Genomic DNA, 13,879 nt, shown 5'->3' with positions numbered 1-13,879 from the left:
ACTGAGACAGCTGCTGTTCAAATCTGAGCATCTTGCAGCGTGTGTCAAACGTTAACTGTTTCATGATCCTATTTTATCAAAAGTTCTCCTTGCAGAATTTTATCATCATGAACCCTACAGAATTTTACCTTTACACATCTTGGATAAAAACATTATTTTCCTCAATGCTTTTTAAATCCTAGATCAACCTTCTCTCCAGATTATCATCTCTGGGTTTTCAAAAACATCCAATTCAAGGTGAGGTGCAGTGGCTCATGCCTGTAATCCCAGCACTTTGGGAGGCTGAGGTGGGCAGATCACCTGAGGTCAGGAGTCCAGACCAGCTTGGATAACATGACAAAATCCCATATCTATTAAAAATACAAAAAATTAGCCTGGCTTGATTATGGGCGTATCCAGCTAGTCAGGTGGCTGAGGCAGGAGAATCACTTGAACCCAGTAGGCAGAGGTTGCAGTGAGCCAAGATCATGCCACTGCACACAGCCTGGGCAACAGAAAGAAACTCCATCTCAAAAATTAAAATTTAAAAAATCCAATTCATTGCAAAGCTTAAACATTGAGGCAACGATTTCATGTTTTCCCTTGTCTTAGGATAACGGAATAAATCTTTTCAAGATTTTTTCCCACTCTCAGGTAAAATATCTTATTGTTTTTCAGTCTATGAATCAGTCAATTCAAATATCAACCATGAAGAGGAAGGGTCTAGTACTGAGCATTTCCTAAAATGTAAGCTTTTCCCCTAAAAAGTTACCTCTACTTCTTTATGTAATTTGACTCATGATATTATTTCATATATAGACCTCCAGAAACCCACAATTTCTCCCCAAATATACCAATAAGTAGCCAAGAGGATTTACTTCTTAGAAAGCTGAGAAATGTGTTGTTCTCATGAGTTTGGGCAGCCCCGTAGTCTGAGTGTAAATATTAGTGAGGAAGAGATGCTGGGTAGAACCAAGTGCTTGTGCTTAGCTGGCCTGGGGAAGGATAATATGCAGATGTCCTGTGGGTTCTGCAGGTTATCCACTGTAGAATTCCCAAAATAATGAGGCAGACATTGTCCCCTGGAGTTGTGCATCACTCAGCCTGCACACACCCCACAAGCTAGGAGCCGATGTGGGAAAGACTCAGGCTTGTATTTTAAATGGAGGACTGGAGCCAGGTCTCAGGCCTCTCCTCAGATTCCTTTTCTATCTCATTTCCACCGTGGAGAGATCTGCAAACACTGGGAGTGTAGGTTGACTTTGTAGCTCATCCTCCACAGACATGGCTGCTGCTGCTTCAGACCAAGGAAAGGATGATTACCTGGAGACTTTCTCTCCTAAAAGTCTTTGATTACAGAGAAATGTGTGTGGTCTTCCTGACTGCTTCTTTTGGGGCTGGGCGGCAATGAATCCTGCATGAGGAAGCTGCTGTAGGAACAGGCAGGAGGCAGTGCCACAGATCAAGGGCTGTAGGCAAATTAGGGTGGAAGGACTGTTTTGCCAGAGATGGCAAAAGTAAGAGAAAAGGCACAATCATATCCTTGCCAATCTCAAAATCTGTAAGCAGAGAAATACCTGGAAGTCTGGCCCTCTGTATTCCCCCTTGCCATCTTCCTTGGGCAGACCTCCTGACGAAGGTAGAGTTTCGGTGCCATTTCTGCTCATGCTCATACATTCGTTAGAACTGGGCCAGAGCAGCTCTTAAATAGGAGCCCTCAGTGAAAATGATGATGTTGGTGGTGGTGGCAGCGACAGTTACTGTTATTATATATCCCTGATATTCCAAACATCATGCAGAGTGCTTTGCATTCATTATTCATTTTTTTTTTTTTTTTTTTGGACACAGTTTTGCTCTGTCACCAGGCTGGAGTGCAGTGGTGCAATCTCGGCTCCCTAAAACCTCCACCTCCCAGATTCAGTGATTCTCCTGCCTCAGCCTCCTGTGTTTTTAGTAGAGATGGGGTTTCATCATGTTGACCAGGATGGTCTCCATCTCTTGACCTCATGATTCGCCCACCTCAGCCTCTCAAAGTGCCGGATTACAGGCGTGAGCCACTGTGCCTGGCCACATTCATTATTTCATTTCATCCCCACAGCAACGATAGGAGATAAATCCTATCGTTATCTTCATTTTTCATCTAGGACAATGTGACTCAGAGAGGCTAAGTGACTTGCCCAAGGTCACACAAAGTGGTGAAGTTAGGATTTGAACCCAAGGAAACTGTATTTTTATGACTAGGCATGGTTCATTAGTGGCATCAGTCTAAACAGGGGCAATTCCATCTGACAATATGTGAGAGTTCAGGAAGTCCTTGCTTAGTAATGACCCATACCAACAAATGGCTTCTATCCTACTCCTGTTTCCCCCTCCAGTTCCCCCTACTCACATCACACACCCTTTTGTGGGTAACACTAAAAGGATTTGCAACTTTTAGAGACATTATAGGGAGAAGAAGAGAAGCTGGGGGAAAAAAAAGTAACAGTTTGGGAGACTCAAAGTCCTGAAACAAATTTTCAAGCCAGACAGGCTTGTTTATAGGCTAGCTCCACAAACCAAAATATTCTTCCCAATAGCACCTAAAATGTTACCATTTCACTTCATTCTACTATTAAAATCTCACCAAAGACTTACCTTGGATTAAGAAGTATCCTCTTAAGATTCTGAGACTTTTGAGAGGTGAATGGTCTGTCACACTCTAGTAAAAGTGTATTTAATCAGATAGTTACTCTCTTGCAACCTAGCTGAGAAGAGCTGCTCCGAGAGACTAAAAATTCTGATGGGGTGGCCATAAAGGTGAATAATTTGGAAGTATGCAGTTTTTTTGTTTTGTTTTGTTTTGTTTTGTTTTGTTTTTGGAGAGAAAGTCTCGCTTTGTCACCAGGCTGGAGTGCAGTGGTGCGATCTCGGCTCACCGTAACTTCGGCCTCCCGGGTTCAAGCGATTCTCCTGCTTCAGCCTCCAGAGTAGACGGGATTACAGGAGCACGCTGCCACACCTGGCTAATTTTTTGTATTTTAGTAGTAACAGGGTTTCGCTGTGTTGCCCAGGCTGGTCTCAAACTCCTGAGCTCAGGCAATCTACCACCCTCTACCTCCCAAAGTGCTAGGATTACAAACGTGAGCCACAGCGCCGGCCGGAAGTACGTACGTAGAGCTTTAAGTACGCCAGGCCGGAAGTACGCCGGGTAAAACATCCCTGGCCCTTGGAGTGCCCTCGGGGGCGCCGATAAACAGGGGAACATTAAGTGCATGGAGAAGGGGACTCTGAAAGGAGAAAAGTACCGAAGGGGCAATGACGGCGCACCAAAAGCTAACTCAGCCTATTACAGGGGGCCCCGCAGCAACTCTAGGTCCAGGAAAAGGAGAGAACGCTTTGCTCCTTCTCACCTCTATTCCTAGTAACTAAAAGACCCTGAGCTAATGCAAATCTCTTTCCTATTCCCAAGCTTTAGAACGTACTGTTCCCTCTGCCTCCTGGAGCACAGCTCCTCATCTCCTCCTAACATTTTTTGATTGTGATAAAATACACATAACATAAAATTTGCCATCTGAACCAATTTTTAGTGTACAGTCCAGTAGCGTTAAGTACATTCACATTATTGTGCAACCAGTCTCCAGAACTCTTTTCATCCTGCAAAACTGAAACTTTATACCCATTAAACAACTCCCCCTCCTCCTCCCTTAGCCCCCGGCAACCACCATTCTACTTTCTGTTATCCCCCAACTTTGACCCTTGTCCTGTCTAACTCCTGCTAATCCTTCACTTCCCAATTTAGTTCCCAAGCTGACCTCCCCGCTAAGGCTTTTCTGCTTCCCCCTGGCCCTCCTTCCCTCCCCCCTCCCTGCCGATGGGTGACAGTCCCCCTCCACATGCGCACAACGAACCGTGCTTACCCCGTCACAACCATTGAGTCTCGCTCACTACATTGTCCAATTACTAGACTTTTCTCTCCATAAGACCGCAAGCTTTGTTTTCTTTTCTTTTGAGACAGGATCTCCCTCTGTTGCCCAGACTGGAGTGCAGTGGCTGGATCTCAGCTCACTGCAGTCTCAACCTCCCAGCCTCAAGCGATCCTCCTATCTCAGCCTCCTGAATAGTTAGGACTACAGGTGCTTGCCATCATGCCTGTCTTTTTTTCTTTTTTCTTTTTTTTTTTTTTTTTTTTTGTAGAGATGGGGTGTCACCATGTTGCCCAGACTGGCTTCCAACTTCTGGGCTCAAGCCATCTTCCCACCTCAGCATCCCAAAGTGCTGGGATTACAGGTGTGAGGTACCACACTCTGTCACTAGACTGCAAGCTTTTTAAGGGCAGGGACCCACCAGCACCCCTATTACCTGGTAATATGCTGCTAACACACACCTGCTGTCAGTGTGTCATAAGCATTTAATGATTAAAAAAGTTTAGCTACAATAGGGGTGAAATAGGCTTTTTTTTTCCAGATTGACTTAGAAACGTAATCACTATGCAGAACAGTCTCTGCAGGAAGATGCATTCCACGTATAAGCATGGGTGCGTCTTATAGGGGGCCTCTTTGACATCTTAGAACCTTATTTGTTCCCTTGATTTGCCCAATGACCTTAACAAAAACATTTTTTCACTTTGTGCTTAATATTCCCCATCTGTTGTTAAGGAAATAGATATAACACTACTTTGGAAATACCTGGGCCGGGTGTGGTGGCTCACACCTGTAATCCCAGCACTTTGGGAGGCTGAGGTGGGCAGATCACTTGAGGTCAGAAATTTGAGACCTGCTTAACCAACATGGAGAAACCCCATCTCTACTAAAAATACAAAATTAGCCAGACATGGTGGCACATGCCTGTAATCCCACATACTTGGGAAGCTGAAGCAGGAGAATTGCTTGAACCCAGGAGGTGGAAGTTGTGGTGAACCAAGATCGTACCATTGCACTCCAGCGTGGGCAACAAGAATGAAACTTTATCTAAAAAAAAGAAGAAAGAAAAGAAAATACCTGATACCCCCCTGGAACTGAGTTCAAAGACAAATTTAAAACATTATTCATTGAAACACCTATAGAGTTTTCACAATTTTGTTTTTTGAAACAGAGTCTCACTCTATTGCCAAGGCTAGAGTGAGTGGCACAATCTTGGCTCATTGCAACATCCATCTCCCAGGTTCAAGTGGTTCTCATGCCTCAGCCCCTCAAGTAGGTGGAATTTTAGGCACCCGCCACCACACTCAGCTAATTTTTGTAATTTTAGTAGAGATGGGGTTTCACCATGTTGGCCAGGCTGGTCTTGAATGCCTAACCTCAGGTGATCCACCCGCCTCAGCCTCCTAAAGTGCTGGGATTACAGGCGTGAGCCACTGCCCCGGCCTACAGTTTTCATAATTTTTTCTTTTTGGTCATTTGGTTTTAATGAATATTTTCATATAAAAGTGAGAGGATTCTAAAAAGATTGTGTAGATGGTAGACTTTGGGTATTTGTGGACATGAAGGTTGATTTCAACTATTTGAAATGACCTCAAAAGTCAGGGACTGGCATAGTGTGGTGGCTCATGACTGTAATCTCAGCACTTTGGGAGGCCAAGGTGGGAGGATTACTTGAGTCTAGAATTCAAGACCACCCTGGCCAACATAGCAAAAAAACAAATTTTTTATTTTTATTTTTTTATATTTATTTAAAAAAATAAAATAAAAAATAAATAAAACATCAGGACCCATACAATTTGTCATTTTACAGAGGCATGAAGTCGAATCATTGATACGGCAAGGCTGGGAGACAGAAGACTATCACTAAGCTAGTGAGTGAGCCTAGCCAGCCTCACAGCACTCATGCATCTCATATTGTGGTCTATAATTCATTATAACATCTGCAATAGCTCCTGTGCAGTTACTTTTCAAACAGAAGAACATTGATCTCTTTATATACATATATACACACACATGTATTTTTAATGGCCCTTTAAAAAGCTGACTGCTGGGACTTGTGATGGAAGTAAGAGAAAGTGAAGTGGCCTAACAATGTGATGGTTCTCTGCCAAAAAAATCATTTAATAAATCACTCTAATCCTTTATTTATAGTCTCATTAAGAGTCTGAAGAACACGCTCTCTTTTTTCAATTCTTCTTTAGTTTTATTACGAATAGATACACACTAGAGGTATTCACAAATCTAAGGAGTCTTAAAATTCTCAGGATGTGTCCTTCCCAAGTAGCCAGGATCTGCTGTTCATTTAATGCATCATATGCACAAGAGATCAGGACCTTTCCCAAGCAGTGAAGTAATACTTAGCACAATGCATTTTAAAGCAGGTACAGATCTTGGGATTTTGTGTGTGAGTTACATTCCTCCACCTATATTAAAGTTTGGAATATTAAATTTTCTTCTGTCACAGTCATCAAAAAATTATAACTTTCATTAACTAGTAATTCATAAATACTATTTTCTGTTTCATCACCCTTCAGACATGTGTGTTGTCTTCTCATCAAAACTATAAAGAAGCATGAGGCTGGGTGTGATGGCTTATGCCTATAATCCCAGCACTTTGGGAGGCAGAGGTGGGTGGATCACTTGAGGTCAGGAGTTCAAGACCAGGTTGGCCAACATGGTGAAACCCCGTCTTTACCAAAAATACAAAAATTAGCCAGGCATGGTGGCACGTGCCTGTAGTCCTAGCTACTCGGGGCTCAGGCAGGAGAATCGCTTGAACCCAGGAGGTGGAGTTTGCAGTGAGCCAAGATCATGCTACTGCACTCCAACCTGTGTGACAGAGCAATACTCTGTCTCAAAAAAATAAAATAAGATAAAAAATAAAGAAAGAAAGAAGTATACGGCTTTTCTAAAGGATTCTTTTCCCACTTAGTTTCTTTCTCTTCCTCCTTTCATACATCTCTCTGTGGCCTATGGATTTTGCTATAGTCTTGGTTTCCCCATAATCCCTTCTTTGAAAATTAATGTAGACACCAGAGTCAGACTGTGTTCAACAGAAAGAATCTGTGAGTATGTTGATTTTGGTTTGTTTTGTTTGTTTGCTTGTTTGTTTTTTAAAACGGAGTCTGGCTTTTGTTGCCCAGGCTGAAGTGCAATGGCACGATCTCAACTCACTGCAACCTCTGCCTCCCAGGTTCAAGCCGTTCTCCTGCCTCAGCCTCCCGAGTAGCTGGGATTGCAGGCGCATGCCACCACACCCAGGTAATTTTTTGTATTTTTAGTAGAGACAGGGCTTCACCATGTTGGCCAGGCTAGTCTCAAACTCCTGAGCTCAGGTGATCTGCCCACTTCAGCCTCCCAAAGTGCTGGGATTATAGGGGTGAGTCACCATGCCTGGCCATGAGTATGTTTTACAAATCAGAAAGATATTGCTCATTCATTTATTCAACAAACACCAGTTGTCTGTCTAGTGACAAATACTATGCTAGGCACAAAAATACAGTTGAGAGACCGCATCCATGCCTTCAAGTAGCCCACAGGGGTGGAATGTGTTGAGAGGTATGAACAAGTACAGATTGACTCAGCCTGGGGGTTGAGAAGGCTTTTGGACACTTAAGCAGAGTTTCTAAGGATATATGTAGGAACTAGCCAAGTGGTGAAGACAGGATGCTCTATGAGAAAGGACCATATAAAGATGAGAGAGCATGGCAGCATGGAGAAACCTAGGCAACTTGTAGTGACTGCACCCCATGGTACATGCAGGGGAGGGAGTGATGAGAAATGCACCTCATGAAGGAGGCAGGAGCCAGATCACGAAGGGCCACAGAAAGCAACTAAGGAATTTATGCCAATGGTTGTGGGACTCTGCTTACATAGGAATTGACATCACCAGATTTTTATTTTATAGGAATGACTCCCAGCTATGTAGAGAATGGAATAGAGGAGATAAGACTAGAGGATGGGGCCCAGATATCTATATTTGTTTGAGAGCAAGTGACCAAAAATAATATTTTGTGTCCAGGCACAGTGGCTCACACCTGTAATCCCAGCACGTTAGGAGGCCAAGTCCAGATCACCTGAGGTCAGGAGTTTAAGAGCAGCCTGGCCAACATGGTGAAACCCCGTCTCTACTGAAAATACAAAAATTAGCCAGGCATGGTGGCACACACCTGTAATCCCAGTTACTCGGGAGGCTGAGGCAGGGAGCATCTCTTGAACCAGGAGGCAGAGGTTGCAGTGAGCCAAGATTGCACCACTACACTCCAGCCTGGGCAGCAGAGCAAGACTCCTCTCAAAAAATATATGTAAATATGTTTTCTGGGAAACAGAGACCACCATGTGAATGACATTTGCTTGCTGTTTTGTATGCAGTTCCACCTTCAGCCTTTTTTTAAATTCCTTTCCTCCACATAGATATCTTTATTAATCCTGCGATGTCTCCTGATTGGAGGGTTTCTCGTGTGGTTGACATTTTGTTGTTACGCAACTTGAATTTAAATTCAGTCCTCTAGCTAGGCTTTCATTCTGGGCTTGGTAAACTGCCATGTGCCTTTAGACCTTTCCATAAAAAATAACTTATGAACTTTTGAGCAAGATTGGTGTTCCCAAAGCTAAAGCCAGATCCTTGAGACTTAGCTAGCCTTAATCTAAAAAGATATAAGTAAAAGGACGGTTATCCCAAATTGAAAGAAAAATATTGCCCTTGCCTTTACTGTGTACTTCCGTATTTAAATTCAGACTGACTCATATTTTCTAGATCTGTCTACTTTACTCCCTAGCTAGAGTTCCCAGGGGGATGTCTTTTGCCTGGAGACTTATTCGGGTCTCCAGCAACTATTCCATATGCCCATCTCACCCTCCTCCTTGTTCGGGAAGATTTAACGTGAAAATGTAGCATAAACAGGGTCTTAAATCTTGTCCTAAGAATTTGATAATGACAATACCAAAAGGCCATCTTGGGTCTGGGTGTCCTGCATTAAACAAGCAGACTCAAAATTTATTATAACAAAACAAACACTCTATAGCTCATAGGCGTCTTGAGTCACATCATATAAAATAAAGTATTTTTAGATATTCTTAAGGAAAGGTCAGCAGGACCAAAATTATCCTTCCTTTTATGGTCAAGTTTATACTGAGGAGAACTTTTTTTTAATAATCTGGAATTTGCATTTGCATTTTCCATTTGTGACCAAAAAAACACAAAACCATGAAGGGACTGAGGCTGACTTTCAGGCCTTCTCCCATTGGTTCCTGTTGGGCCCAGCAAGTCCCTGTGCAAAGCTATGAGAAGGCAAAGGTGCTTTCTGAGACCTGTTTGGCAATGGATATATCCCCTCCATGGTGACGAAACGTTGCAAGTTATGGGGTGTATTTCATGACAGCATGTTAGCCACAAAGGGTGCTTATGCCTCAGAAATGGTATATATAGACAAAGACCCTAAACAGATTTACAGAAGCTCCTGCCAGCACCTCCAACAGCTACTGCCCTTGTAACCACTGGATATTTGGCCACTTAGGACCCTACGAGTGTGATAATCTTTCTCAAACCCTGACATACATCTAGGAAGGAGCCAGGCGGTCCACCTGGCCTAGTAAAATGACTCTTTGAAGTTGATCTCTACTTTGACACCAGATAGGGTCCAAAAGAAGGTCCCATACCAAGGCAAACTGAAACAATGGGAATAAATATGACTATGTTTCTTTTCTTTTTCTTTTTTTTTTTTATTCAGACAGGGTTTCACTCTTGTTGCCCAGGCTTGAGTGCAATAGCGCCATCTCAGCTCATTGCAACTTCTGCCTCCCAGGTTCAAGCAGCTCTCCTGCCTCAGCCTCCCAAGTAGCTGGGATTACAGGTGCCTGCCACCATGCCTGGCTACTAACCCCATCTCTACTGAAAATTGTATTTTTAGTAGAGATGGGGTTTTGCCATGTTGGCCAAGCTAGTCTCAATCTCCCGACCTCAAGTGATCCACCCACCTTGGCCTCCCAAAGTGCTGGGATTACAGAGGTGAGCCACCGCGCCCGGGGCCAACTATGTTTCATTTTTATTGAAAACAACAAACAACGACTTGGGAATTAAACATAGCCAACACAGATTTAAATAGAAGGAAATGTTAAGGAGTCATATTCCAAGCTAGAATCAGATGCCCTTTCCTACTTTTCAAGTTTTGAGTGTTTGGTGAAGGATCCCATGATTTGAAGAAGGCAAAACAGGCTTGGGATGAGACCCCCATCTAGAAAGGGTCATCTCTAAAACTGCCTGATTATCTGGCGGGAATGCTATCTCCTCACTAAAAGCCTTTGGTTAGATTAATGCTAGCATCTGAAAATTTGCTAAGGCCTGATGGTGGGCAGCAAAGGAAGGAATGTGTTTTCTGTTTATCTCTTTAGTGTCAGAAATGTTCATCACAGAAAGACTGTGAACTCCCAGTTTCGGGCATGCCTGGAAGTTGTGTAGTCTGTAGTCTGTATAGACTGTAAAAAATGAAATGTGCACACCAGATTCTGAACGACAAAAAAGAACCAGGCCTTTGTTTTCGGCCAGTTGCCTGGTTGGTCGATGGGTTAATCAGTTTCTTTGACTTGATAACAGGGACAGATCTGAAAGGAGGTTTTACCACCCCCACTGCTCTATCTCCCTGGAATGCAGCTTGAGTTGTGTCTCCTCCTTGATAGCTTGGACCTCAGCAAATTACCAAGGTCTTGACCCAAGAGATGGAGAAGTCCTAAGTGATTTTTCAGTCTCCTATCTAAAAATGTGTTTACATTTCTTGAACTCTGGCTGACCGATTCAGTCTCCTGGTGTTGCAAGAATTTTCCTTATGCATTAGAATTTATAAGTTTCATTTCTAAGAGGCCCATGGTTCCTTCCAAGCCACAGTGAAGTGAACCTCATCACAACACAATTCTGCTGGGCTGGATTTGTCCCGAGGGTGGATCATGGCCAAGCAGCTGTGATGTGGCAAGCTCAGTGAGGCTAATGGGAGGTGGTGTGATGTGGAGTGGAAAGTGCAAGACACTAAGTCAGGACATCTGGGTTCTGCGTCCTGGTCTTGTGTTATTTCAAGGTGTGGCCATGAGCCAATTGAATGAAAACACTTTCAGGGCCTCAGTTTTCCCCAAGCTGATTTAAATTTTAAAAAAAAATTTTTTTTTTGAGACACAGTCTCACTCTATCACCTAGGCTGGAGAGCAGTGGTGCAATCTTGGCTCAATGCAACCTCTACCTCCCTGGTTCAAGTGATTCTTGTGCCTCAGCCTCCTGAGTAACTGGGATTACAGGCATCCACCACCATACCCTGCTAAGAAATGTTCTAAATCTGTGCAAAAGTCATTTTCAAAGACAGAATAAGATAGCTGAGAAACAACAGAAATGGGAAGGTCAAGCCCACAAAGAACGAGTAGAGGCTTAAGGTCAAAAAGACAAAGAGACAGAGTCATATACAGCCATTGGCTCCTAAAAGAGCTACTTATGAGTACCAAGTATGGAAATAATTTTTTTGCTGGACACTGGTCCCATAGAAGAGTGGCAGAAATGTTCATCACAGAAGGACTGTGAACTCCCAGTTTCAAGCGTGCCTGTAGTTGTGCAGAAGAGACTAAAATCCTTGTCAATAGAGCCATGTGCTTAGCTAAATCTGTTCCTCAGATAAACATACTTTTAGAATATTAAATTTACTTTTTTTTTTTGAGATGGAGTCCCACTCTGTCACCCAGGCTGAAGTACAGTTGCATGATCTCAGCTCACTGCAACCTCAGGTTCAAGCATTCTCTGGCCTCAACCTCCTGTGTAGCTGTGACTACAGGCATGCACCACACACATCCCACTAATTTTGGAATTTTTAGTAGAGATGGGATTTCACCATGTTGGCCAGGCTAGTCTCAAACTCCTGGCCTCAAGCGATCTGCCCACATCTGCCTTCCAATGTGCTGGGATTACAGGCATGAGCCACCACACCTGACCAAATTTACTTTCTTAAAGGAAAAAAAGAAAAGAAAAATAAAACCTGTAAGACCGGTTGCCTCGCCAGGAGCTCGGACGCACTCCCCGCCTCCTTTTTTCTGAAAGCTCGGACATGCTCGGGCATGTTCCCTTCTCCCCTTCTTGCACAGCCTGGCCTTTCCTTAAAGAACCCAGTATGCAAGTGGGGTCTTGTGATTCTAGCCAATAGCAGCCAAGTTTTTCTAGCCAATAGCAGCTGAGTCTTTCTAGCCAATAGCAGCTGAGTCTTTCTAACTAATAGCAGCCAAGTCCTGTGTGCAAACAAAGGCTTGTAACCTTACCCAATAGTAGTCCTGCTCTCCCACAACCAATCGAGCTCCTTCACTCCCTATAAAAACCCATGTCTGAGAGGAGTCCGTGCGACTTCTCCAGCTCCTCCTGTCAGACTGCAGAACCTCGCCCAGGAGCCTGAATAAACCCTTCATGTTGGATCTTCTTGCGTTGGCCTCAGTTTCTTCCTTTTAAACTCGGCAAGAACAAACCTTACAAAACCTATCCTTTTGCACTATGGAGTTTTAGAGTAGGGCAGTCTTAGAGGGAAATCCTTACTCAAAAACCTCACTAATGGCACAACCTTGAGTGGGTTAGTATGCCTTTTGAGCCTCAGCTGCCACACCTCTAGAGAACAGTGGTAACAACAGCCATGGAGGGGAGTCATGGGCATCATACCACAGCCCCGTGCTGGTGTCCGCTGCTTCCCGGCAGGCTCCACGGTTGCCGTGGCTTCCGTTAGTCTACTCCCTCCAGCCCCACTTTGGCCTTTGCCTTTGCTTGATTCATGCTTCCACCTCTCCTCTTGCCCTGCCACGTTATGAGGGAAAAGGGAAGTCTCTGATCTATTTGGAAGTTTGCAGAAGCATGTTCCTACTTCAGTGAAGTGCAGTCATACAAAATTTATACTCAACAGCATCAGCAGATTTTTTTCCATCAATATTTCCTTTTTAATTTCAGCTTTATCTGAATTTTAATAGCATAAAAAATTCACTTTTGTTCTTTTAAAGAGCAACCAAAACAAGAATAATATCTATTTGAATATAAGGTCTTAACGCTATATTTAACATGGTGTTTAGACTATGCTTATAGAGGTTACAGGTGTTATTTGGTGAGTAAATTATGAATGCCATGGCTGTATATGTGCTTATAATCTTATATACATATGAACTAGGGGTGTGTATGGTATATATAAAAAGTCATGAGATCCAGATCTGACCACCTTGATCTTTGTTCCTCTTTGATTTTCACTATAGCAGACACTGAAGCTAGAGCCGATCTTCACATGAATCTTTATGAAACCTCACCGTTGACCCAAACAACAGAGAAGCAGGTACAGTATTGACTCTGAATGAGGATGGTGTTGGGAGTCACAACTCTTGGGTTCTTGTCTCAGCTTGCTGTGTGGCCCTAGGTGAGACTCTTTAGCTCTCTGGTCCTCATTTGCTTAATCAGTAAAATGAGACAAGTAGACTCTGAAATCACAGGGGTTCCTTTACTCCTTGGAATGTCGTAACTTGGACTGTACCATTTAGCTCTTTATGTGTGTGAATAAGCTGAATAGGCCTTTCCCTGACTTCTGCAAAGTCAAAAAGGGAATAAGGGAACATAAAAAGGTGGCATTAAATGAGGCAGTAGGCACTAATTTTCATTCGTAATACAGACAAAAATTAGCAATTAAGAAAAAAAAGTGCAAGGGTAATCATAAAGAAAGGAGGATGGTGCTTCATCTGGATACATTAAGAATTTCTATTAGCAGGCCGGTCGCAGTGGCTCACGCCTGTAATCCCAACACTTTGGGAGGCTGAGGTAGATAACCTGAGGTCAGCAGTTCGAGACCAGCCTGACCAACATGGTGAAACGCTGTCTCCACTGAAAATACAAAAAAAAAATTAGCCAGGCATGGTGGCACGCACCTGTAATCCCAGCTACTTAGGAGGCTAAGGCGGGAGAATTGCTTGAACCCGGGAGGCGGAGGTTGCAGTGAGCTGAGATCACACCACTGCCC

The 13,879-nt window shown here is 43.5% G+C and overlaps 1 protein-coding gene across 1 annotated transcript in view; it reads left to right on the top strand.

The window, feature by feature from the left end:
- Nucleotides 1-13,879, top strand: part of KIAA2012 (KIAA2012 ortholog) — a 133,963-nt gene that overhangs the window by 56,294 nt on the left and 63,790 nt on the right. Inside the window, exons 12-13 of the mRNA XM_064373159.1 lie at nt 658-726; nt 13,128-13,204. Of these exons, the coding sequence (XP_064229229.1) occupies nt 658-726; nt 13,128-13,204 (146 nt within the window). The remainder of the gene's footprint in view (nt 1-657; nt 727-13,127; nt 13,205-13,879) is intronic.

This window comes from Aotus nancymaae, unplaced genomic scaffold (assembly GCF_030222135.1).
Source record: "Aotus nancymaae isolate 86718 unplaced genomic scaffold, 86718_ANA_hifiasm-v0.15.2.pri h1tg000008l, whole genome shotgun sequence".
In the NCBI taxonomy this organism is placed as follows: Eukaryota; Metazoa; Chordata; class Mammalia; order Primates; family Aotidae; genus Aotus; species Aotus nancymaae.
This window is presented reverse-complemented; position numbering and strand designations above follow the sequence as displayed.